This window comes from Tripterygium wilfordii, chromosome 9 (genome assembly GCF_013401445.1).
Source record: "Tripterygium wilfordii isolate XIE 37 chromosome 9, ASM1340144v1, whole genome shotgun sequence".
Lineage (NCBI taxonomy): Eukaryota > Viridiplantae > Streptophyta > Magnoliopsida > Celastrales > Celastraceae > Tripterygium > Tripterygium wilfordii.
This window is the reverse complement of record NC_052240.1, coordinates 9,384,259-9,407,907: the sequence shown is the minus strand read 5'-3', so window position 1 is coordinate 9,407,907 and position 23,649 is coordinate 9,384,259. Positions and strand designations below refer to the sequence as shown.

Sequence of the window (23,649 nt, the reverse complement as noted above, 5' to 3'; positions counted from 1 at the left end):
CTCTCTTTTAAATATGTAGTGTTAGATTATTTTTTTTATTCATTCTTGGTGTGTTTTTGTATGTTCACAATGCATTTCACAATTTGTTCTTGCCTTGTTTTCCATTCTTGACATTGGGGACAATGTCTCATTTAAGTTGGGGGGTGAGGGAATTGTGAATCCATTGTGAAACTTGCTTTATTTTGGTGTGCTTTTGTGAATATCAAAAATTTGAAAAAAAAAAAAAAAAAAAGTCTTGTTGTGTCATGCTTGGATAGTGTGGTTGGTATTAACTTTTTCAGGACATGCTTCGTTTCTCATGATTCCAACCACTTTTGAAGAGTATGGTATGACTTCCTACCCTTTATCTTATTGTGTTGCGCTTTGTTGTTCATACATGCTAGATGGACTTTAGGAGGGGAAGGGTAGAGGCCTTTGGAATTCACTACCAATTTGAATGTTAATTTCTTATTCTTGTTCAAACGTGCAAGTGTAGAGTAGGTTTCTTGATTTCTTTTGTAAAGTTGATACATGCAATTGAGTGGAATAATTGTAATCAATCTTTCTTGGGATGATTGGGACCTAGTTGGATATAAACTTGTGTAGTTAAGCAGACATCTTGGCATTGAAGCATTTGTAGGACTGCGTTTTTGGATCCTTTTGTCTGAAAAATTACCTTTTTACCCTTCTCATTCCTTTGAGCCATTCTTCGTTGATACACATTGGGTTTCGGGTGATGTTTTTCATTGATATTCATTTGACATCTTATGAGCGTGTTCTTCAGTAGCTTTGCATCCATTACATTTGATTGCTGAGAAGTGTGATTTTTGTATTTTGCCGCTTGCCTGTGAACTTAGGATTGAATGATTCATTAGGTTGAGAGATTTGAGCCTAGCCTATTCATTTGTGAGTGATTATAAGCCTAAATTTCTTTAAGCCTTTTTAGTTCACTTACAAGCCTTGTGTGAACCACTTCCTTAAATATTTCCCACCTTTGGTTGCAAGGTTGAGTAGGAGCTTGAAAAATAAATCAGTAGTGATATTATCCCTCCTTATTACGAAAAAAAATTATGAGGGTTGTTGTAAAAAAAAAAAAAAAAAAAAAAAAAAAAAAAAAGGTGTATGCAATAAAGTTAATCCTTTGTGTGTAAAGGATGAGAAGTGTTTGAAATTGTGGTACAATGGAAGGGGTGACAACAATGAGAGTTTAGCTCACATGTTTGAACTTAACCTTGCAACTTGTTACCTAGATCCAAATTCTTCCTACCTTGTCCCATGACCACATTACAACCCATTTAACCTTTTGATGAATTTGATCCAAGGTAAGCAAGTAAGTTGGTGAATGCATTAATTGCTCTTGTAGGTGATTTCTTTCTCAAAGCTATGCCCATCCAAATTATCTTTTATAAGCACATACATTTAATTCAATTGTGTAAGTCATTCACTTAGCACAATGCTTTTATGTTTTTGTATACATTTGGGATTGGGAATTTATGAACACCAAAAGGGTCCATAACAAGGTTTTGCTTGTGTGAATATGTTGAGTTGTCTAGTTTGATTGCACATATATTTTTCATAGTATAAAATGTTCTTGGTCATTTTTAAGGGGATTGAGATTGATTTTCCAAAGATTTTGCATGTTTTTGACCAAGCAGGGGAATTAGGGGATTAGCTCTATTTCTTGCATGCGAGAATTTAAGAATCATTATGGTACTTTCAAAGTAATAGTGGATCCCTTGGCAAGTGTTTGTGGGTATCGCTCTGATAAGCCCTCACGAGACTACAACTCGTCCACTGGGGTGACCTAGGGGTTTAAAGGCTTGTTGCATGCGCTAAATGCAACCGTGATGCCTACGTCAGTGAGTTAGGATTTTATTTAGTAGATTTTAGTTTTAGGTAGTGGTTTCATTGCTAGGGACTAGCAACGTCTAAGTTGGGGGGTGTGATTGGACCTCTATTTTGAGGTTCTAATGTCCTTTAATTAGGATGTTCTAGCACTTAGTTAATGTATTTGATTGCATTTTAGCTTAATTTTACACTTACAAATGTTTCCCCTTGGTTTTGTAGGAATCGGACCTTGTTCGGGCAAGTTGGAGCACTTTTTTGGCACTTTTTGCTGTGAGGTGTCGGGACACTTCCCAAGGTGTCCGGACACCTGTCCGGACACCCGTCCGGACACCCGTCCGGACGCTTTCTTCACAAATTGAGGCAGAGGCTTCAAAGTTGATGGACGCATGAAGTGTCCGGACACCCGTCCGGACACCTACGGCGAATCTGCAATTTTCTGCACCAAAATTTCAAGGGCACTTAGGGTAAATCATGTATGTAACCAATGGGAAACGATTTTATAAGGGTAGTTAGGTATTTTCTATTGTAAAAAGAGAAGAAAACCCTAAAATTGGGTCTTCCTTCACACAATTCATCTCCTCCAACTTCTTGCCTCCATTGTTTTTCTCTCTCTTTCTCTCTCTAGGATTTTACTTAGTTCTTGTGATCTTGTTTGTAAACATTGGTTTTCATCTATAAAATTGATGTTTATTCTCATTATAATGAGTGGCTAAGTTCTCTTTCTAGTTTCTAGTCCCGAACGGTGGGTGCAAGGTTTCGATTACTCAAGGTATGCTCAAAGAATCGTAGCTTCGATTTCTCTCTTTTAATTTCGTGATAGTTGTGTGATTGGATCTATGGGAATGACATATTTGATTGTATTCTTGGATTGTATAGTCTAGGGATTGCATCTAATGTGTTCGATTGAGAATTGTTAAACCCATTGCATGATTTCCTTAATTAATTGAGTTTTTCATTGCATAGCTATTAATTATGTGTATTGATGATGGGGTTTTGGGTTAATTTAGGAATGTGCATGGGAGAGTTATGGTTAATTGATCTTTGAGTGTGAAACTAGGGTGTTAGCCAAGCCGAGCCCCAAGGGGGAACATTAATCCATAATATTAGGTGCTTATCCCTTTGCGTTCATCGTAGATTAAGAGACCCGATGGCCTACATGCATGAATTGAAGTCTTATATCCCAATTCTCTTTGCATATGCATGATTGATAGTATCACACAATGCATTGTGTATGGTTGTGTGTGTTTGCAATGATACCTTGAGTATGAGAACCGAGTAGCCACCGGGACGGACTAGAGACTAGGTTTTTTTAATTAATTGTTTTAAATCCACTTTGTGCTCACTTTGATTACAAAATCGCTTATGCTACCGAGTCATTCGGCCCATTTCTTTTACTTGCTTTTATTTGATATTCATTGTGTTTATTAGTGTTAGCTAGTCATTTGCATATCATTCACTTCAAATTTGCATTGCTTCCTCGTGGATCGATACCGGACTCACCGGTTTATTACTTGACGATACCCTACACTTGGGGTAAGTACACACACACACTTAGGTGTCGGTCAGCTGGTCGGCGACCAGAACTAGTTGAAAAAAGTGGCTGGTGGGAGGTGGCAGTTGCTGTTTGGTGGAGAGTAGAAAGAAGTGAGAGCAAACACAAAAGAAAGAAAAAAAAAAGGAAGGAAGAAAAGATAGAGGGAGCCAATTCTCGTTCACAACAAAGTTCAATGGGGAGAAATAAATGGAAGAGGAGGGCAAGGGATTTCATTCCTGAGGGTCAGTCCAGTGTCATACAAGATGGGGTTTGTGTAGGGGGAAAACATCCACACGAGTCTGAAGGTGTGAATGAGGAGAATAATATTCTATTTGAATTTGAAAGTAACTCCAGAAAGAGCAAGAGAGCAACGAAGGCTGAGTTCTAACCCCATCGAGAGTCATAATATGCTTCTCATGGAACTTTGGGGTCTTGACAACCCTCAAACAATTTAGGAACTTCACTTGTTGGTGAAGCAAAAGTCGACAAAAATGTGTTTCCTCATGGAAACCATGTTCTGTAAAAATAAGATGGAAAAGATTCGTTGCAAGTTGTGATATGATAATACTTTTACGATTGATCCTATCAGGTGTAGTAGGGGTCTTGTTTTGTTTTGGAGTTCTGTTCAGATGTTCCTATTGAAAATTATTCTCAATGCCATATTCAGGCTACGATTCGGGAAGGTTTTTTAGGCATTCATGGTGATTGGCCTACTTCTATGGGCATCCAGATGCACGTAAACGCTAAGATAGCTGGGCCTTTTTGAATTACTTGTGTATTGATCCCAATATCGCATGGCTGTGCATTAGTATTTTAACACAATTTTGAATCTTACTGAAAATGTGGGGGGAAACCTTAACTCAACTAGTTAGATGAGAAGATTTAAATTTCGAGGACGAAATTTTATTTAAGGGGGGTAGAATGTAAAATCCCAGACTTTTGTAAGCGGTAATTGAAATTTCTTTAAAACAAGGAGGGGTTAAAATAAAAAAGAGAATAAAATGGAGGGTTGAGAGTTGAATTAAAGGAAATCTCATATTAAACCAATTATAAACACTCTTTCCTAGGTAAGCGTGAAGAAAAAAAAAACCCTAATTTATTTTCTTTTCTTTCCTCTTTCTTCTTCCTGTCATGTTTCACCATGGGCAAACATGACAAGTCGGCCGTCTAGCCATTTTTGGCGCCACCACTGGTCCCAAACGAAGCATCAAACTGGTGTTAGTCCCGTCATCCACCACCATTAACGGTCTCTACTTTTATTGGAATTGCAACTTGAAGCCACGGACAACCTACACTTTGGGAGCCTGATCCGGCCACCTCCGACATCTTCTTGGCAAACAAACTCCGCCAATGGACTCACCGGAGCAAGGAGCACGTAGGCCAGCCAAGTTCCGGTAGAAACAATCACCGAAAGTTGCCAACCCTCGTTTGACACGATTTTTCCGACTCGTTGACCTGGTATACACTTGATTTTGTTATATATAGATCAGGATGTTAGGAAGTAAGACTTTCTATTGCCAGTAGCTCGCGCTGCCACCAATGTGGCAGCCAAATAGCAACGTCAAGGCCACCTTGACAGTTGAGTCACGAACATGGACTCGGGTGTCACCAATTCTGCCATAGCAGACTCTTGAAGGAGAAACAGATAAATGGGCTGGGAAAATTTCAATTTTGTCTAGTTAGAAATAATTGATATACCTAATGGTGGGACTCCATTAAGTCAAACAAAGTTTGATTTTAATAAGCCAATGAATTGGGTCAATGCAAAGTGTCCATAATTGGTCCACTAAAATTGAAAGTGGCCGATGTATAGATGGGTGACAATTCGACTATTTGAGCCGTGTAATACATTGACCTAAGATGTAAATTTGGGCAATCATTTGACTTGGACACTTTAGTAATTTACTTTAAATTATTTAGTAACCAACCATATGTCGGTATGTTTTTAGGAGATCGAGGAGTCGAAGTAGACGCTATAGATGTGCATTTGATTTGCACTGCAATCGAGGTAGGGGTTCTGATTCACCTTGCCTTCTAAATACCTGACTTTTCGATTCAGTTTAAATTATGGGATATTATTCCCCTTGTTATATGCTTGTTCATTGAATTCCTTAATGTCATATACATTAGGAATTATGTGTATTCTGCTATATCTAATTTGGATTTGTGTAGAGCTCGTTCCTTGTATTGTTAGTTTGATCGCTGTCACGGCAGGTAGGGGTTCTTCATTTATTGGCCTTTATTACCCGATACTTCGTGTCCTACAATTTTCTGTGTTTTCTTGTGTGTTAAATTCCTGCCTTTTGAATCGTTATTTGTTGTCTTCATTGGTTCGCATTTCTCTGTGCTCGACTATAATCTTTCAGCATGTAGATAGGCATGTGTAATTTTGGCTATGGGAAACTGTTTGATTTGATTAGGACTCTTCGTAGAGCTTTGTGTCCTATTTTCTAAGAAAGTAAAATATTTTCTTAACGATTTTGGAAATGGGTTTTGGGTGCATGGAAAACCTTATTGTAATACATGCATCATGATATATGTTGACTATGTGTTTGGATTGTGGATTTGTGGAGATGGGTGGATGTGATAGCCTTGTTGTTGTTGTCTGGCTCTGGTTTGTGCGGTGGTTGTGACTTGCGACACACCACTTTGAGACGTGATCACTGTCTGGGATTTATTCCCTTTTATTTGTTCCCACATGATTATTCGGGGATTTGATTGTCGCGGCCTCCGAGGGGAAATCCGGACTGCCGTGCGACGTGATTATATGGGGATTTGATTGCCGCGGCCTCCGAGGGGAAATCCGGACTGCCGTGTGCCAACGATTAGATGTGGATGGTTTGTGATGCTACTAGCATTGGCTGGAGATATGTGGTTGCATATATGTATTTGCATGCTTATATATGCATATTGGATGGTGTTTGTGGCATGATCATATTCATATTATTTTCTACCTATCCTTGCATCATCCTTGAGTTGACTGTTGTATATGTAGACTAGTTCTACTCTCTTTTCTTTTTCACATCGTTGTGACTTGACCCCTCTCGGTATCCGCATTTTGGATATCTGAGTCCTTATCGGGTATTTTACCCCTACTGGGCTATTTAGCTCAACCTCTATTTTTTTTCCTTCCTTTTCAGGCAAGTACGAAGATGGCGGCCAGTTTTTGAGGGGTGAGCGGTTTTCCATGGATACAGTCGAGGTTATGGGTAGTGTAGGGTTAATATTATAAAGACTTCCGCTTTGTTAAATTTTAAAGACTTATTAATTATGTCTTAATGGATTTCTAAATGCATTTTATTCATTTTTTTGGGATTATATTAAATAATTTTGGAGGATTTGCATGGATAGTTTATGCTTTGGACAAATTGGTAATTCCGCAGACCCCCCCCTTCCGGGACGGGTCGTTACAGAATCAGTTCTTAGGCAACAATCAAAACAGATATGGCTTCAGAAGGGGACAAGAGTACTCATTTTTTCCATGCTTACGTAAATCAAAGACAGTCAGAAAACTGCGTTGAAAAAATTATTGATTTTACGGGCAATAGTTGGGAGAAATAATATGACATTCAGCTCACATTTCATGAATATTTCTCCTATCTTTTTTCATCTTCTTCTACCTTGGATGCAGGACAGTCCCTTCAGAAGTTTCTTGCTAGCTTAACTCATATTCAAAATAATATGCTCACTCATGATGTTTCGATGGAAGAAGTGTGGCTTATTGTACAGTAGATTGATCAGATTAAAGTCCTGGGTGATGATTACACATATGGTTTTTATAGGTAGCATTGGGATATTGTTGGAAAAGATATGATGGGAAAAAATAGTTGAGTTTCTAAACACGGGTGTGTAGCTAATGGGGTAAATCTCACCCATATTGCCCTTATACCAAAGGTGGCTCAGCCATTTCATGTTATGGAGTTTTGCCCGGTTAGTCTCTGTAATATGCTCTATAAGATCATTTCTAAAGTGCTTGCTAATATACTGAAAAAGGTATTACAAAACTTGGGGGGATCAAGTTGCATTTGTGCAAGGGAGGCTTATATCAGATAACATCTTGGTAGCTTTTGAAGTTCTTCACAATATGAACACAAAATAAAGGGGGTCATACAAATTACATGGCAGTAAAGCTAGATATACGTAAGGCCTATAACAGATTGGAATGGTGTTTTGTGGGCACAGTGATGAAATTTATGGGCTTTAGCATGGGCTCGAGAACTTGAATAATGGCTTGTATATCTACTGTGTCAACAGAGAACCAGAAAAGATTATTGTTCCTTCTAGAGGGTTGCGCCAAGGTGATCCTCTCTCCCATATGCTTTTTGTTCTTTGTGCTGAAGCTTTTAGTCTTTACTTGCACCAGGCTATGGAGAAAAATGATTTTCATGGCTTTCCTTTTGGTAGAGGTTTGTTACTTGTCTCGCACCTGTATTTTATAGATTACAATCTAATCTTTTGTCGAGCTACTATGAATGATTGGAGGTGCATTTGATATATTTTAACTATTTATGAAAGCCAATCGGGCTAGAAGCTGAATGTTGAAACAACAATTATTTTCTTTAGCTAGCATACCAGCTCTAGTGGGAAGGTCTAAGAAGAAAGCTTTAAGTATATAGTGGATAGGGTGAAACAAAAGGCGAACGACTGGAAGAACAGTTTTTAATCCTTTGCTGGTTGTGAGGTGTTGATCAAGTCGGTCCTACAAGTAATGTCGACATATGCTATGCAAATTGTTAAATTTTTGGATCAACTTTGTCAGGAGATTGACCAAGTGTTAGGGTCTTTTTGGTGGGGAAGGGTGGTGGAGGAAAACACAAGATTTATTGGGTTACTTGAGAATAAATTTGTTCAAGTAAGGAAAAGGGTGGCCTGAGGTTTAGAAGTTTTTGATCCTTTAACGAGGCTCTTTTGGCAAAACAGTATTGATGTACTCTCAAGCATCCCAACTCCCTTGTGGGAAGAGTTATGAAACAGAAATATTTTCATAGTGCATCTCTATTAACAACTCCTCGCAAGTCTACTGATTCATTTGTTAGGAAAAGTATGATGTCTGCTATATCCCTTTTGCAATTTGGGATACGATGGGTTATTGGCAATGGTAAAACTACGAGAATATGGAAGGATAATTGGTTAGGGAGTACTTTATAGGGTAACAATGTTAAAGAGATATGTAATATTACTAGTATGGGTGCCGGTTATAAGGGTCCTACTTTTTATGCTGCTCATGCTTATCTACTTACCAAGAATGTTGAATAAGTTAAAAAAGAATGAGTTTTATCATAAAACATGGAAGGTGACCGGATGTGCCATCATGGTTAATGGATGGTTAGATCAATGTTAGAGAACTTTGATTAATTTTTTGGTTTATTCTCCAAGAGGAATTATTTTCTTGAAATATGTGGATGCCTTTGATGCTTCTAAAACAACATATTTATTATTCAAGTTGTTTAAAGAGGTGATATTGTATGTTGAGACAAAAAATGTGATTCACATTGTTATAGATAATGTTGCAAATTATGTGGCTGCAAGGAAGTTATTAGAAAAGGAATTTTCCTCTCTTTATTGGTCTCCTTGTACTGCACATTGTCTTAATTTGATGTTACAAGATATTGGGAAGCCAAATGAGATAAATGATATTGTAACTCATGTGGCAAGAATCACGAATTACATATATAATCATTACTTTCCATTGCATTTTTTACGAGAAACCATAGTAGTGGAAGAGAAATACTTCGTCCTGTCCTAACTCAGTTTGCCACTAACTTCATCTCTCCAAAGCATCTTAAGCCAAAAAGATGCTTTAAGATCAATGGTTACATCAAGAGAATGTGTCATTTCGGCTTATACCAAGGAGAGTAAAGGGAAGAAGTTTGTTGAAGAAGTCTTGTCTTTTACTTTTTGGAGGGAATGCACTTCAATTGTCAAATTGTTGATAGCAATAATAAGCCATCGATGGCTAATTATATATGGCTATCTATAGTGGAAGGGAGGAGATGATCAAAAGATTTCAAAGAAAGAAAAAAAAAATCTTCATGCTGTGGGTTTTTGGTTAAATCCTAGTTATCAATATAATGGTGTTGTGATGGAGAAACACAAACAAACCATTTCTGGATTGTTAGATGTCATTAATAGATATTCTCATAATAATCTAGCTTTATATAGCAAGTTGACAAGTGAAATGAGAACTTTTAGGATGGCGAAATGAGACTTTGGGCGATAAACTGTTATAAGTTATTGCAACACCATACTGCCAGGTAAAATGATATCTCTCTTATTTTTTGTAAATATATATTTTTTTATGACTCTATGTGTATATTTCAAATGTATGAAATAATTTAAAATATTCTTGTAGATGAATGGTGGCAAAACTATAGATCTAGTGCTCCAAAATTTACAAAAGTAAGTTCTTCGGGTGTTGAGCCAAACTTGTAGTTCTTCAGATTGTAAGCACAATTGGAGTGCGTTTGAGCGCATTCATATGAAGAAGAGAACATATTGGAACATCAAAGATTAAATGATTTTGTTTTTGTTCACTACAACTTGAGATTGTGACAAAGGTAAATGGATATTATATGTGTTGTCTGTAAATATGAATTTAGTTTTCTCTATTGTTATATTTTTTTACAATTTAACTATTGTTATGTTCTCTAACTTGTGTAGGAATATATTGAAAGGTCGAATTTATGACTCCATTGACTTTGAAATATTTGAAAAAAATGTTAGTTGGGTGCTAGAAGAAGAGCCATTAAGCTTAACACTTGAGAAGTTATAGACATTTCGTCAAGAAGTAACATCTTTTACTATCCAAAATAATTTAAATGATAATGGTTAGCCTTATACTTCATTTGCTTTATAATTCAAATGATAATGATTTAGTTTTCTCTTTTCATGAGATCCTAACTTAAGATCATTAACTTGTAGATAATTTGAATCTTGAAAAGTTGATTGAGGAGGAGGATGATGATGATGGTGGAATTGTTGGCAACTGAAGTGAAGTTGGAGGAGGGGGAAGTGAAGCTGCAGGAGGGGTATCTTTAACAATGAAGATAGAAGGTTTGATGATGATATGATTTATGATATCACTAGAGCTATGACTAGAGATGAAGGAGAAGGACCATCATCTGGTTGGAACTCATGAGATTAGACATTGGAATTGGCATTTGATATGTGATGTCAAAGTTTGTGTTATTTACTTTTTTATTTTGTTAATTGCTAAACTTTGAAGTTTGAACTTTTGACATATGTATTGGTTATTTGGCTTACCTATTTGATATTTTTGAATCATTGGATATTTGAATATATTATTTTACTACTCCACATGATGTAAATTTCAATTACTCTTATTCTAGACTTTTTTTGGATGATCATATTTTCGTATTTATTTTTTAATTTTTAACATTAAGTTTAATTGTAATATTTTTTTAATTTTAAGTTGAACTTGCAGCTCAACCAATGACCCACTGGTTGAACCAGTGACCTCATCCCTTACCCAAGTCGATGTCTGGTTCGATTTTAATAACATTGGATCAAAGTCATCAATTATAAATGTTAATGAATTATTAAAGTTAAATGTGTCACATTAATCAAAATAAATATAGAGGATACATTATAATGTATATTAATCTTATAAATTCATCTTTATTGATCATTCCTCCTTTGAAAATGACAAAGAGCCCAGAAATTTGGTAGCCCAAAAGAGTACAGTTCTATATGACACCTAAGTGGCACGTCCATGTCATTGCGTAGGTGTAAAATAAATACTAATAAATATTCTAAAAACAACCTACATTGAATTCTCTCTCCTCTCACACAATACTCTCTATCTCTCTTCAGTAGACGAACTATTCATTCACCAAACAAATCAAATACTGCTTCATTAATTCACCTGTGTGAATCAGGTCCTCATCTTTTTTCGATGTACTATCACGATTAGAGTTTTTTTCTTGTGAGATTCGAATCCTTTCGACTCTACTGTCATGGTTAGGATTTTTGTAGTGTTTCTCTGTAATATTCCTTTGTTTCGTCGTCGTTGTCCAATTTTTTTGAGTGTGAAAGGATCCATGTGACATTCATGTTTGATGGTATGTGAAACTGGGGCACAAGTGAAATGAAGATTAAAATCACACTTGATGCAACAGAAAATCTGTTCCATGCACCCATCTCCACAAACATTGCACTTCAATCCGTCAAATTTATTTTCTAAGAAAGTGAGAGGGTGTTTGTGGACCTTATCATAGATTTTTAAGGACAGCTTTGAGAAACACAATCAACACCCACCATAGTACCAATTGATAAAAATTAATGGAATATCCCAAATCCATTGATAAAAATCAATGGAATAAATTATTCCCTTGATAAAAATTGTTCTTAGTCTAGAATCTGAAAAAAAAAATCATTATATACGAAATCAACAGAATAATTGTTCTGGCAACTATTCTGGTCGATCAAGGGTTGAAACCTATAGAACTCGTCAAGGCAAGCCCAGTCATGCCTACTTAGCCCATCATACAAGAGTAGTTGTGGATCAGAAGCTTTTTCATATAATTATGGTAGTTCTACATATAGCAAAATGAGAGATGAATTATCAAAACATCACAAGTCCTTAGATCATTCTCACACACTACATATTTGAAAAATATAAATATTGATGAACCACTTTTCTGACCATTTGAGCAGATACTTGATTGGAGTTCTGAGGAATCTTGGAAATCTTTTTCAATGTCTCAACGAAAAGACATAAAGAAACTTGATGCTCTTGAGAGATCCTCTGCTAGATCAATTCAAGAAAAAATCTATGCTAGAAAAGTGAATTCAAGAGAAGGATTTAGAAGAAGACTTGTCTTGCCAGAGTGGAAATGTAGAATTGAAAACAATGATTTCAAAAGGACCAATGACATGCCTTCAAGGTTGAAAAAGTCTAGCAAAAATCAAATGAAGATCATTCCTTTTGAAATTGAAAATGATAGTGGAGACCTGACAGTTGGAAAAGTTCCCTTCACAAAATCAGTTTGTAAGGACAGAAATATTTTGGAAGATAATTTTGATTCTAATGGTGAACTTCCGATTGAGAAAGTATTGCGCCTTCATGAGTTTAATGGGCATGAGGGAATCGAACGAGAATTTGATGAACACGTATTTTCTCTAGATAAGTCTCTCGAACAATCCTAGTATGCAGTTGTTGTTTCAACGAAGATGGAAACAGGCTGCAAAATCGAAGCTCAAGAATTGCTAGAGAAGTAACTTCTCATCTTCTTTGTATCTATTTTTGCATCAACATCCATAAAATTTTGTTATCCATGTCATTGACTAATTGATGTATGGAACTTTGCTTCTCTATTTTAGGTATCATATATATATATAGGCAATTCTGTTACATCCATCATCAAATATGTACAAAAAAAGAAAAAGCATATACAAATTTCCATTCCTTCAATATTTGTTTAATCATAGATATATACCTAAATGAATCTTGATCTCGAACAAAAACAATAGAAGATGTGATCCTTTGATTAATTATAGTTGAGAAGTTTGTACTCCACAATGTCCATTGTGTTGCAGATGTAGCCTCTTTAATATCATTCTCTATGGATGATAGGAGACCGATTGAAAGAACATATTATGGTATTTATTTTCGTATTGCAACCTATAAGGTACTTTGAACATGTTTATTATCATATGATTGATAAAACAAATTGTGGAAAATATTATGTGAAATGTCAAGGAGGTTTTGCACAAACTGGTTCTAAAGTTTCTATTATAGTTTGCTTGCATTTGAAACCTCAAATTCAAGGGTGGTTGGTTACTTGATTTGACACTATTCATTTGAATATGCGTTTTTTCTTTCTTACTTACTTACTTTTATGCTTTATTTTTTTTTTAAAAAAAATAAATTCCTTGTAGAAATAAATAGTGATATTTAAAAATGGAGATGTGGCACAAATCAATCGTCATTTTTCAACTACCATTAACGCTTGTCGACCTTATGGACTTGGTTGACCAATTATTCCATTGTTGACTTACCCACAATTGACTCTCTCTTTTTCTCCTTTCTCAAGTGGAAGCGTATGAGGAATAGACAAACCAATTTTGAGTTTGGCTCCTTTGATTTTGGATGAATGGTATCGAGGATGTTTACTTCTTTTTAGCTACCACCTACGTTGTGTCTAGCATTGAAGTATGGAAGATTGACTGAGCCTGGGATAGCGGTATAAATGGGCCGAGTCGGAGTTGCTTTGGCATGTACAAATTCGGCTTGCAATATCTTTCTCGATTTTGGATATTGATAGAGTTTAAAAAAATTGAGTTTGAGCTCATATTAATAACAAATGTCAAATCTCATTTAAGTAAAAAACTTCAAAAATTAAATATTTTTTCTAATACTTGGAAATAATCTATTCAATGCCATAAATAACTAATATTCAAGATAAGTCAAATTCAACTTTCACAATATTTAAAAATATATGCATATAGGAAATATTTTATATAGGTAAAACATTTTGAAAAGTATCAGATATGCTAGCAGAAATACTGAACAATTTTAGTTGTAGATATGTTGTGTGAATGTTTGGTAGTGTTTGGTTGAACTTTTGTTGGTAGCATTTATGTTGTGTAGCATATTATGACAAATTATGTGTTGGGGTATTATATATTTTAGTTTAAGTTGTAACATAGACATATAAATGTATTTATACATAAAAATTATAAAATAAAGATAATTAATTAATTAATGGGGTGAGGTTATAATGGGAATGACAATAAAATACTAAGGACATAAAAGGAATAGAAATATAAATGCTAGTAAAATTGTTCAAATTGGTAGTATTTTGAAACTAGCATAATATGCTAATAAAATTGCCTCGAATTACGCGCATCGTTATGCTTGTTTGGCTAACCTCTAGCATTTATGCTCAAAACTAGTATAAATGCTAGTAGAAATGTCTTACCAAACAGGGCATAAGTAGATCCTCTAAACGGACAAAACTTAAGGCGAGCCCTTAATTCTACCCGAAAGTATTTTACAAATAGCTTGACTAGTTCGCATCCCTAAGTGGGAATGGAGATGGAGTTCATACTTTATAGATGAATTTTGTGTGTCTAAAAGATGCTTAAACTTTTGGAGTATGACATGTTCGTTAAGACTTTGTATCATTCTCTTCAATTGAATCTTTATATGGTTCCCTCTCTTTTCCCACTGATCTAGGAAAAGAAAAAAGATGAAAATATAATCTCAATAGATAGGAGGAACTTAATAGTTAAACCATATTTCATAACTTCCGCGAATTTGATATTGTAAAATAGGTTTATTGAAAAAAGATAGGAAAATTTGGGGTTAGCACTTTTCATCACCGAAAGATTTTTGAAAATTCAATTTGCTCACCGAAAGTTCAAATTTTGCAAATTAGTAATCGGAAGTTTAAATTTGTTCAATTTTGATAACTCGGATAGATTTCTCATTTTCAGGCAATTAACCCACTTACGTGACTAGTTAACTGTTATGAAACTATCAATGTTTGGCGACGTAGATTCACCGTGTGCTGACCTGTTCTCACGCCTTTGATATGGCTTATAAATGTTCCAAATCAGTCATTGAGAGCGTTGTTTCGTACCACATCCAAATGTGTAAAATTTGATTGATCACAAATCCTTTCCACCTCTTTACCAACCCTAGGTTGAAGCACAAAATGCTGGTAGAGACTTCACTTTCAATAGTATGACATCAGAGTTATTGTCGAGACATCCCATTTGGCCATTGGGACACCTCATTTGGCCGTCAGGACACCTAAGTTGGCCGTCGAGATAGCAGGTGTCCGGGCACCCTTACAAGGTGTTCGGACAACTACCCAACTCTACACATCTAAGAACAAATTTTTAAGGGTTTTTTGGGCATTTATTAATTGTAACCAATGGGGAACGATTTTTTAAGGATAAATACGTAATTTAGTCATAGGAAATAGGTAAAAATCATATTTGAAGGGTTTCTCTTCATACATTCTCTCATTCACCATTAGGAATAGTGTAATGTATATATAATTTCTCTGGCTAGTTTCTTTGTTTTGCTTTGTTCTTATCATTGATTTTGTATAAATATTGATTTAGATGACAATAAATTGGATGTTTATCACAACAATCATGGGTGGCTAGTTCTCTTCTCTAATTTCTAATCCCAAAGGGTGGATGCGATGTTCGATTGTTCAAGATATGTTCATATAATTGTAATTTTCGATTTCTTTCTTGTGATTTTGTGGTAGTTATGCATTGGGTATATGGAAACGAGTATGCTATTATTGTGATTTCCAGTCTGGAAGTGTGAATCTAGTTTGACAACTAAGTTAAGTCCCAAGGGAGAATATTAATTCATAATATTTGGTGTGTTGTGTTCTAAGCATTCATCGATAGTCTAAAAATTCCATTTGACATGTTTGTATGAAAGTCCCCAATACCCTATTCATGATTTTCCTAATTACTTGAGTTAATTGCATAGTCATCAATATATGAGTTGATTATTGGTCTTTATGGAATTTATGGAATGAGTATGGTAAAATTATGGTGATTTGGCCTTTGAGTGTGGAACTAGGGTGCCAGTAAAGCCGACATTTGTTAGGAACATATTAATCCGTAAGATGAGGTGACTACCCCTAAGCTTTTATCGTAGATTAATGAGCATGTTGACATCCATATTTGTATTCAAGTCTTCAAGCCTAATTTTCATTGCACTTTTATGGTTGTTTGATATCACACAATTTTATTGTGCATGGTTGTGTGTATTTACAACATTACCTTGAACATGAGAATTGATCATCCATCGGGAAGGATTTGAGGCAATAGCTTTTTATTTAATTGTTTTCGCAAAATCGCTATTAGTTTGATACTTGTTCACATGTTTACCGAACTTTTGGTTCTTTTACTTTCTTACAAAATATTTGTTGTTCTTTATGATTAACTCTATAGTTAATTGTTTGCATTCATCCACCAGAATTGTATTAGCTTCCTTATGATTCAACACCGGTCTCACCGATTTTATTACTTGCCCGACTACCTTGCACTTGAGGTAAGTCCACACACTATTTGGTGTTGTTCAATGCAAGTAGCAAACTTCAAATTATCCTGAACTTCTTTGTGCTTATCCAGTGAATTAAAAATTCAGTGTTTCTATATAATAAATGGTTTTAAATCAAAATTGAAATAATTATGAGAACAAATTCACATTTATAACTTTTCGGATATGACCGTTTGGATAATTCTAATTTCCAACAACTGTCTCATGAATTTCAGATTAACTAGTACCGGATTTACCTCGAAATGAACAAACATTAATCCAAAATCCTGTTGCTCTTGCCATGAGTCCTCTAGAGATTGTTTGATGATTGCCAATTGCGGGTCACACACTATCATGTGTCAGTAGGTGATTAGAGGTCATTTATGACAAAAACACATATATAATAAACAAATAACATATATAAGAAACAAATAACACATCAGTAGGTCAGTTTTAATGCATCACCATCAAGCCAAAAAGCTATCAAAAAAAACACTAAAAATTCTATCGAATATTGACCTGCCATGAATATCAAAGGAGAATAACAAATAAATAGCATGATCAAACAAATAATCAATCAACTAACAATAGGTACAAGAATCAAACAATTGCAATCCATAATCGGATAATAATGCAAAAGGAATCAAAATTGCAATCAAAGCATAAGAATGCCATTAGCACAACTGGAATCACAACACAAAAATTGAAGAAAACTAATCTTCATACTACGAAATCAACATCAAAACACCACACAAATTTGCAAACACAATTAAACAAATAACCTTAGATTTACAAGCCTCGTTAGGTAATCAACTCAGTGTAATAATAAGAGAACAAATTAGTCTAGAAGATCCCCCAGTGTAAAAGAACAAGAGATTAGATTCGTGAAAAGAACAAAGAAAATCATATTGCAATTGGCCATAGGCGGGGGAGTCTTGATGTGCTTTCCGCCGATGAGACAATGGGCTTGTTTGGGAATGCTGTGAGGTGCTGTGAGGTGTGGTGTGTGGTGTGGTGCTGTGAGTTATAAAACTGTGGTGCTGTGAGGTGAGTTGGAACGCAAAAAGCTGTTTAGCGCATCACTTTTAAAACTGCGGTGCGGTGCGGTGTGGTGCTGTGAGGTGCGTTTGGCGTATCTAAATTACGGTTATATTAGATGACTAATAATATTAATATAAAATAACTTAATGTTTATATTGTACATTAATCAAAAATAAAATAATTTACCTAATTTGATTACGTAGGACAATTCAACATACATTGTAAGCGTTTGGGAGTGCTGTGAGGTGTGGTGAGGTGCTGTGAGGTAAAAAGTTGTGGTGCTGTGAGGTGAGTTGAAACGCCAAAGCTGTTTGGCGTGTCACAAAAAACTGTGGTGCTGTGAGGTGTGTTGCAACTGAACGCAGTACAAACGCACTGCCAAACACCCACAATAGAAATTTTGGACTTAGACTCACGTGCATATTGGGAAGATAAAAAGTATCAAATAGGAGGGAAGAAGAGGGTAATTCAGTCAATAAGATAAATATTTTTTGAAATACTTTTTTAAGCCTTATGAAATTTATGGAACCAAATTTATTTGAGAAAACTTTTAAGTAAGTGTGTGACTTATCCATAATTTTTCCAATTAATAATAAAAAATCCAAAAAACAATTGCAAATTAAAAAAGTCGCAGTACAGGCGTACAGCATGCATGAGACAGAAGTGGCAATGCCGCTATTATTGTGAAACGTTAGGGACAAAATTGAAATTTGAGTTTTTGGTAGCGTTGAGTCTGTCTGAGTCTGAATCAGAAGCTTCTTTCATTGTTCTTCTTGTATAGTATTCCTTTTTTGACTTTGAGACGATCTCTTTCCCTGAAATTGCAGGTTTTCTTCTCATCGCATTATAATATGACGCTGTGCCTTTATCGACAATCTTAATTTTGTAGAGAATTCTCGCTGAACGGTTCGCTCTTTGATTTTTTTCTTAATTTTCATTTCATGTGGTGCTTTAATGTTTTGATTTTATGGTTTTGTTCTTGATGCAAGTACAAAAGTTAATTTGTGTCGATTTTCAGTTTGTGGTTTGTAAGCGTTATCTTTGGGGTTGGTTAATTTCTATTTTCTTACTGCTTTTGGTCATTTCCGTTTCCTCTATTGATTCCTATTTCGTCTGATTCTTTTGATTTGTTCTATGTGGTTTTGTATGTTTGATGTATTTGAACAACTGGGTTTGATAGCTTTGTGGTTTTCTTTGCTGGAATGCTCTACGGCTTTCTTTGCTGTGGTGTATTATGATATTCCTGCATCATCAAAATGGAGGGATGCAATATTATTTGTCTATTTGGATTAATTTTAACTTTTTTGCAATCATATCATGACGTAATTTGAATTTTATTATTTGATCCTCTGGGTGAAAGTGAGAATTTGAAAGTGTAGGTTGTCAATGACAGAGGATTTGTATCAAAGAATTTGAGTCTTCTGGTTTGCTTTATCTAGTTGAGATTGTGCCATATTTTCTTATGTGGTCTGCATTTGAGTACTCCGCATTTGATTGAGCGGAGTTCTAATCAGTCTGTTTAGTTCCTTTTTCTATCAAATGATATGTGGTGATTTTCATTGCAGTCTTGTTTTTTTGGAGTTCTGTTCTTTGGTACTTTAAATGTTCTCTAAGATTGATATCTTTATTCATGCTAAGCATTTGATTTATTTTTCTTAAACTTTTAAATGCGGGGTGATAAGAAGTATTATGATTTCCAGGTTGTTTTGTCAAGAACTGTTGGTAAAAAGGCACAATGCGTGCACCATCACTGCTTGCTCAGTGCTTGCCAGGCTTGGTAACTCACGAGCGAGGAAGTCACAGCATGTCCACCATTTCAGAGAGAGACACTCATCTTCCTTCACCAGCTGTCGAGATTCTCCCTTCCAAGGTATATCCTTTTTCCTGAATATCTGTATCAGTAGTTAAATTTGTATATCTGCCTGACTGACATACACACATACACAAATGCATCCACTTTGTTTCATAAACTTGTTTATGAGGCAATTAGCCTTCAGAAGTGTCTGAAAATTATAGCTCTCTTATTTTTCTGTTGCATAGACAGCTCACTCCTACAAGCATGCTGGAGATAATGTAGAACTGCAAGGGCTTCATATGTTCAAGGTATGTTGAAGCTTTGGCGGTTCTATTTCATACCACTGTGGACATCTGAGGAAATTTTTTTCTGCAAAGGTTTCTTTTTCTGATTCATTTTTGCACTAATACTCTAATATGACTTTAAGATGACTTCTCGGAAACTAAATAGCGTGTTAATAAGAACTTTTTATTGCTTTTGGATTATTTTAATTGTTTCTTTTTTACCTTTTACCTTTTACCTTTTATCATGAGGTTTCCCTTGGGGTTTGAGTTGTTAGTATTGAGCTTGAGTCGGAATGATTTTTTTTTTTTGCTGCCAGATGCAATTTGCTATTTTATCTTATCCGTAAAACTCCATGTTTTACTTTTGTCAAGAGGGTGTCATTTAGATGGAGATCATGTTCTTCAACCTATTGACTCAAAAAAATTAATGATATAATTTACTTTTAATTAAAAAAAAAAAAGATCCTTTAGATGGCAACAATTATGAATTTCAAGTATATTATGTTAGGTTGAGTATGATTTTGGATACAAGGATTTTGGCTTGGGGTTTGTGGATGCGGCATGTCATTTGTGGTCTTGCAGAAATATGTTATGACTTATGATACTTGATTGTGTCTGGAAATCAAAATTTGAAAGCAGAACAATTCTTTTAAATTGTTGTTGTTCATGTAACAGTGAATTGGATGTTTATGTGATGCCTTAATTCAACTTTTTGCAGGGAAGAATTAGTGTTGCTGATATAATCGGTTTTGGTGGTTCAGAAATTGTACCCTCAAAGCCTGATGGTAGGTATATCACGTTTTGGTCTACTGTTAATGCAAATCTTCATTTACGGTAATTTGAATGTTGATGTGTACTGAAAAATTTGAATTAATAAAAGCTCCCTTCTCTTGGTATTACAGGGCCTCTGAGATCGTGGGACAGCTCCATTGATCTTGTTAATGTCCTTAAGCATGAGATTCGTGACGGACAACTAAGCTTTAGAGGCAAGAGGGTGCTCGAGGTAATTCAGTTAAACAGTACTTGTTCATTTGTTCTTTTTAGCAACCCTGGCATGTTGCGTCTCTGCTTGATGACGGAAATGAACTTAATGCAATGTTTAAATATCATCAGTAGCACTGTAGTACAGTGTTTGGTCGTAATTAGTATATTGGAAATCATAAGCTTTCCTCTTTTACCCAGTAGGCAGTTATTACTTATTAGTTATTAGTACTTAATGCAATGTTTAAATATCATCAGTAGCACTGTAGTACAGTGTTTAGTCATAATTAGGATCTTGGAAATCATAGCATTCCTCTTTTACCCAATAGGCAGTTATTATTACTTCTTTCATTAATCTTAATTAGGATCTTGGAAATCATAGCATTCCTCTTTTACCCAATAGGCAATTATTATTACTTCTTTCATTAATCTTCCATGATTCACTCTATGGTTCTTCACAATAGGGGTGGCAAAAAATCGGTTCAGGATCGGACAATACCACGTGTTTACGAAATGTTTACATGGCCGGACCCTAACCCGGATTGGATTTCGGACGTACTTAATTGATCAAACCCGGATTAGTTTAATCCGAATAAGTAAATCGGATAATAACCTAATCCGGGTTAGGGTCCGGACAAGTAAATTAAACAAGATTTTTTTGTTTAGACCCGGACCATGTTTTAAACTGGAAAAAATTTTGTGCTTGGATCCGGATTTCGGACATATAACTTATGTCCAAACTTGGTTTAATCCAAGTCGGACAAATTCGGTCATCCAGACAGGACAGAGTTTTGCCACCCCTACTTCACAATAGAATGGTGAGGCACTCCCTGTGGTGTTCTGGTAGATAAACAACTAAACAAGAGAAAAAGGAAGATGATATTATCCAGCTTGTAACTCTGTCAAAACATCTTTTCAATCTGGGAGTTCAAATTGAAGATGTCATTTCTATTTTCCATTGACTATATGCTTAAGACAAATGCTTTGTTTGTGTCTAGGCCTTTTTTGGGTACATTAATCCCTCGGAAATAATCTCCTATCCCCGCCCCTCCCATAGGAATAGAACCAAGGACGTCAAGGTTCTAGGCAGGTTGTCCTACCACTGGACAACCCATGATTCCTTGGTGTTTTTTTTTTTTTGTTTTGTTGTTCCCAGTTTCGACATGATGACCTTGCGACATCAGAGAAATAATATCATGACCCAGTTCACCTCCTCCCCTTCTTAACCTCTAATTGAACAACTTCTTTTTACCATCAGAATGCCAAAAATTTTTCTATTTCACTTTCTGCTGTTGGATTCTTTGAACCCTGTTGCATGTTTCGGTGCAACAACTGCTTCCTTTAAAGCAATAAGGTCTGCAAACTTTTATCCTTTTGGTTTAAAGAGAAATTTGACTAGTCATTTTTTCTATTTCTTAATTCTCAAAGGTAAAGTCTAATACCTTTTTTTTTTTTTTTATCCTTTTTGGATTGGTGATTATTACCAGTTGAGCTGCAGCTATGGACTTCCTGGGATTTTCGCTTGCCTGAAGGTATAGTTCAATTGATCTTGCTCAATTTTTCTTTTTCCCTAACCGTTACATCTCTTTTAGCGATTCTAGTGGCATTAGTTGCTTGCAGAACCTGGAAAGACCTTCGTTGGATTACCTCTTAATTTTGGTGAACTCTTTTGTTTTGAGTTGTGAATGGGCTTATGTTTTTTCTGCTTAAAGGCCAACCAAAGCACCTTTTCTGTACAGAATCCTATTAGATTGAGTAGGTACAGCAATTAGTTTGCTCAGATGGTTGCACTTCAAGCTAGTTATTTACTTGCATAAATTAGTTATTCCAAAAAGCTATCATGCAGGGGGCTTGTACAGTGCACTTTCAAGACCTCAATGCAGAAACCATAAGATGTACAACCATACCAAATGTCCTGGGCAACCTTGAGGAAGCCCGGGACAGACAAAGTCGACAACCAGAGAGCCCCCTTACTCCATCTAGACAAACTTTGTCCCCAACAGTCCAGTTCTATGCTGGGGATTGGGAAGAACTCCCCACTGTTTTGTCTGTGGTTAGGAGCGATGCATATGAAGTGAAAACAGGGATGAAGTTGAGCTTCTCTGAGGAGGATTTCATGGATGGATGCAGTAGCCAAGATGGTAGTGTAACAGGGCAGGAGTGTCCCGCAAGGCGATCAAGAAAACTTTCGGGAAGCCGAGCATGGGAAAGGGCTGATGAGACAGATCTGGGAGAAGGAGGTTATGATGTTATTTTACTGACAGAGATACCATACTCAGTAACTCCATTGAAGAAGCTATATGGTCTTATCAAGAAGGTATGGTTGCTCATTTCCATTCTTTCATGATGTTTTTGGATGTTTTTGCAAAGTGACTTATGATTACGGCATGTGACCATTCCGATGAAGACATGAAAGGACAATGATGCTACGCAAAAGTTTTCGTAGATGATTATAATTTGATGTCAATGTTCGATTCTCTTGTTTAATTTCATTCATTTAATTATTATTTTTGCTGTTGTTGCTGATAAGCAGTGTGTGAGACCTCCATATGGAGTAATTTACTTAGCAACAAAGAAGCATTATGTTGGTTTCAACAATGGAGCGCGACACCTGAAAAGTCTCGTAGATGAAGAAGGCGTTTTCGGATTGCATTTAATAAAGGAAATGACTGACAGAGACATATGGAAGTTCTTTCTCAAGTGAACAATAGTTGAGAGGTTCCTAAGAGCAGAATTTTTGGACTTTTATTTGTGCTAAACGATTATTATCTGTATAATGTGATGATAAGCATCATTCCATCGTTTTATATTTTCATTTGAAATTTTTTTTATTAGTAATAATAGTGGTGGAAATTTGAAGAATTAGTTCAAGCACATATGCCCTTATGTAATATTTTTCCCTCAGTGTTTTTTTTAATCCTTTGCAGATTGTTACCAATTTAACTTGTAAATTACTAAAATTGAGTGAAGCAAAGTTCAAATTGATGGTTATTTTTTGAAAGTTGAATCTTTTTAATGCAGTGTGAAAATTAAAAATTTTCCAGATTTGGACAGAAATGTAGATTGAATCAGAGTCTGATGAAGATCTGAAAAATTGAGACTTGCCATCTCTATTTCTATGCAGATCGCCATAATATATCTCTACCTCTAA

The 23,649-nt window shown here is 35.5% G+C and overlaps 1 protein-coding gene and 1 long non-coding RNA gene across 3 annotated transcripts; both read left to right on the top strand.

Moving 5' to 3' along the window:
- The first annotated feature begins 4,388 nt into the window (after positions 1 to 4,388).
- On the top strand, positions 4,389 to 6,652 carry LOC120006532. The gene is made up of 3 exons (XR_005470030.1): positions 4,389 to 4,819; positions 5,311 to 5,369; positions 6,502 to 6,652. It is a non-coding gene; the product is annotated as an uncharacterized LOC120006532 (long non-coding RNA).
- An 11,537-nt stretch (positions 6,653 to 18,189) lies between these two features.
- LOC120004736 (histidine protein methyltransferase 1 homolog) lies at positions 18,190 to 23,376 on the top strand. 2 transcript variants are annotated; one of them, XM_038854022.1, is made up of 8 exons: positions 18,190 to 18,344; positions 19,139 to 19,308; positions 19,479 to 19,541; positions 20,236 to 20,302; positions 20,420 to 20,520; positions 21,986 to 22,030; positions 22,345 to 22,815; positions 23,032 to 23,376. In XM_038854022.1, exons 2-8 carry the CDS (start codon positions 19,174 to 19,176, stop codon positions 23,200 to 23,202), a joined length of 1,053 nt encoding a protein of 350 aa, XP_038709950.1. In that variant the 5' UTR covers positions 18,190 to 18,344; positions 19,139 to 19,173; the 3' UTR covers positions 23,203 to 23,376. The 2 variants fall into 2 exon arrangements, with proteins under 2 accessions (XP_038709950.1, XP_038709951.1); XM_038854023.1 differs by lacking the exon at positions 21,986 to 22,030.
- The last annotated feature ends 273 nt before the right edge of the window (positions 23,377 to 23,649 follow it).

What these genes read in the sequence shown, in the direction of transcription:
- LOC120004736 (XM_038854022.1), top strand. Translation starts at nt 19,174, where the DNA reads ATGCGTGCACCATCACTGCTTGCTCAGTGCTTGCCAGGCTTGGTAACT. An exon ending in AAGGGCTTCATATGTTCAAG is followed by an intron (nt 19,542 to 20,235) that starts GTATGTTGAAGC and finishes AACTTTTTGCAG; the next exon opens with GGAAGAATTAGTGTTGCTGA. An exon ending in TATATGGTCTTATCAAGAAG is followed by an intron (nt 22,816 to 23,031) that starts GTATGGTTGCTC and finishes GCTGATAAGCAG; the next exon opens with TGTGTGAGACCTCCATATGG.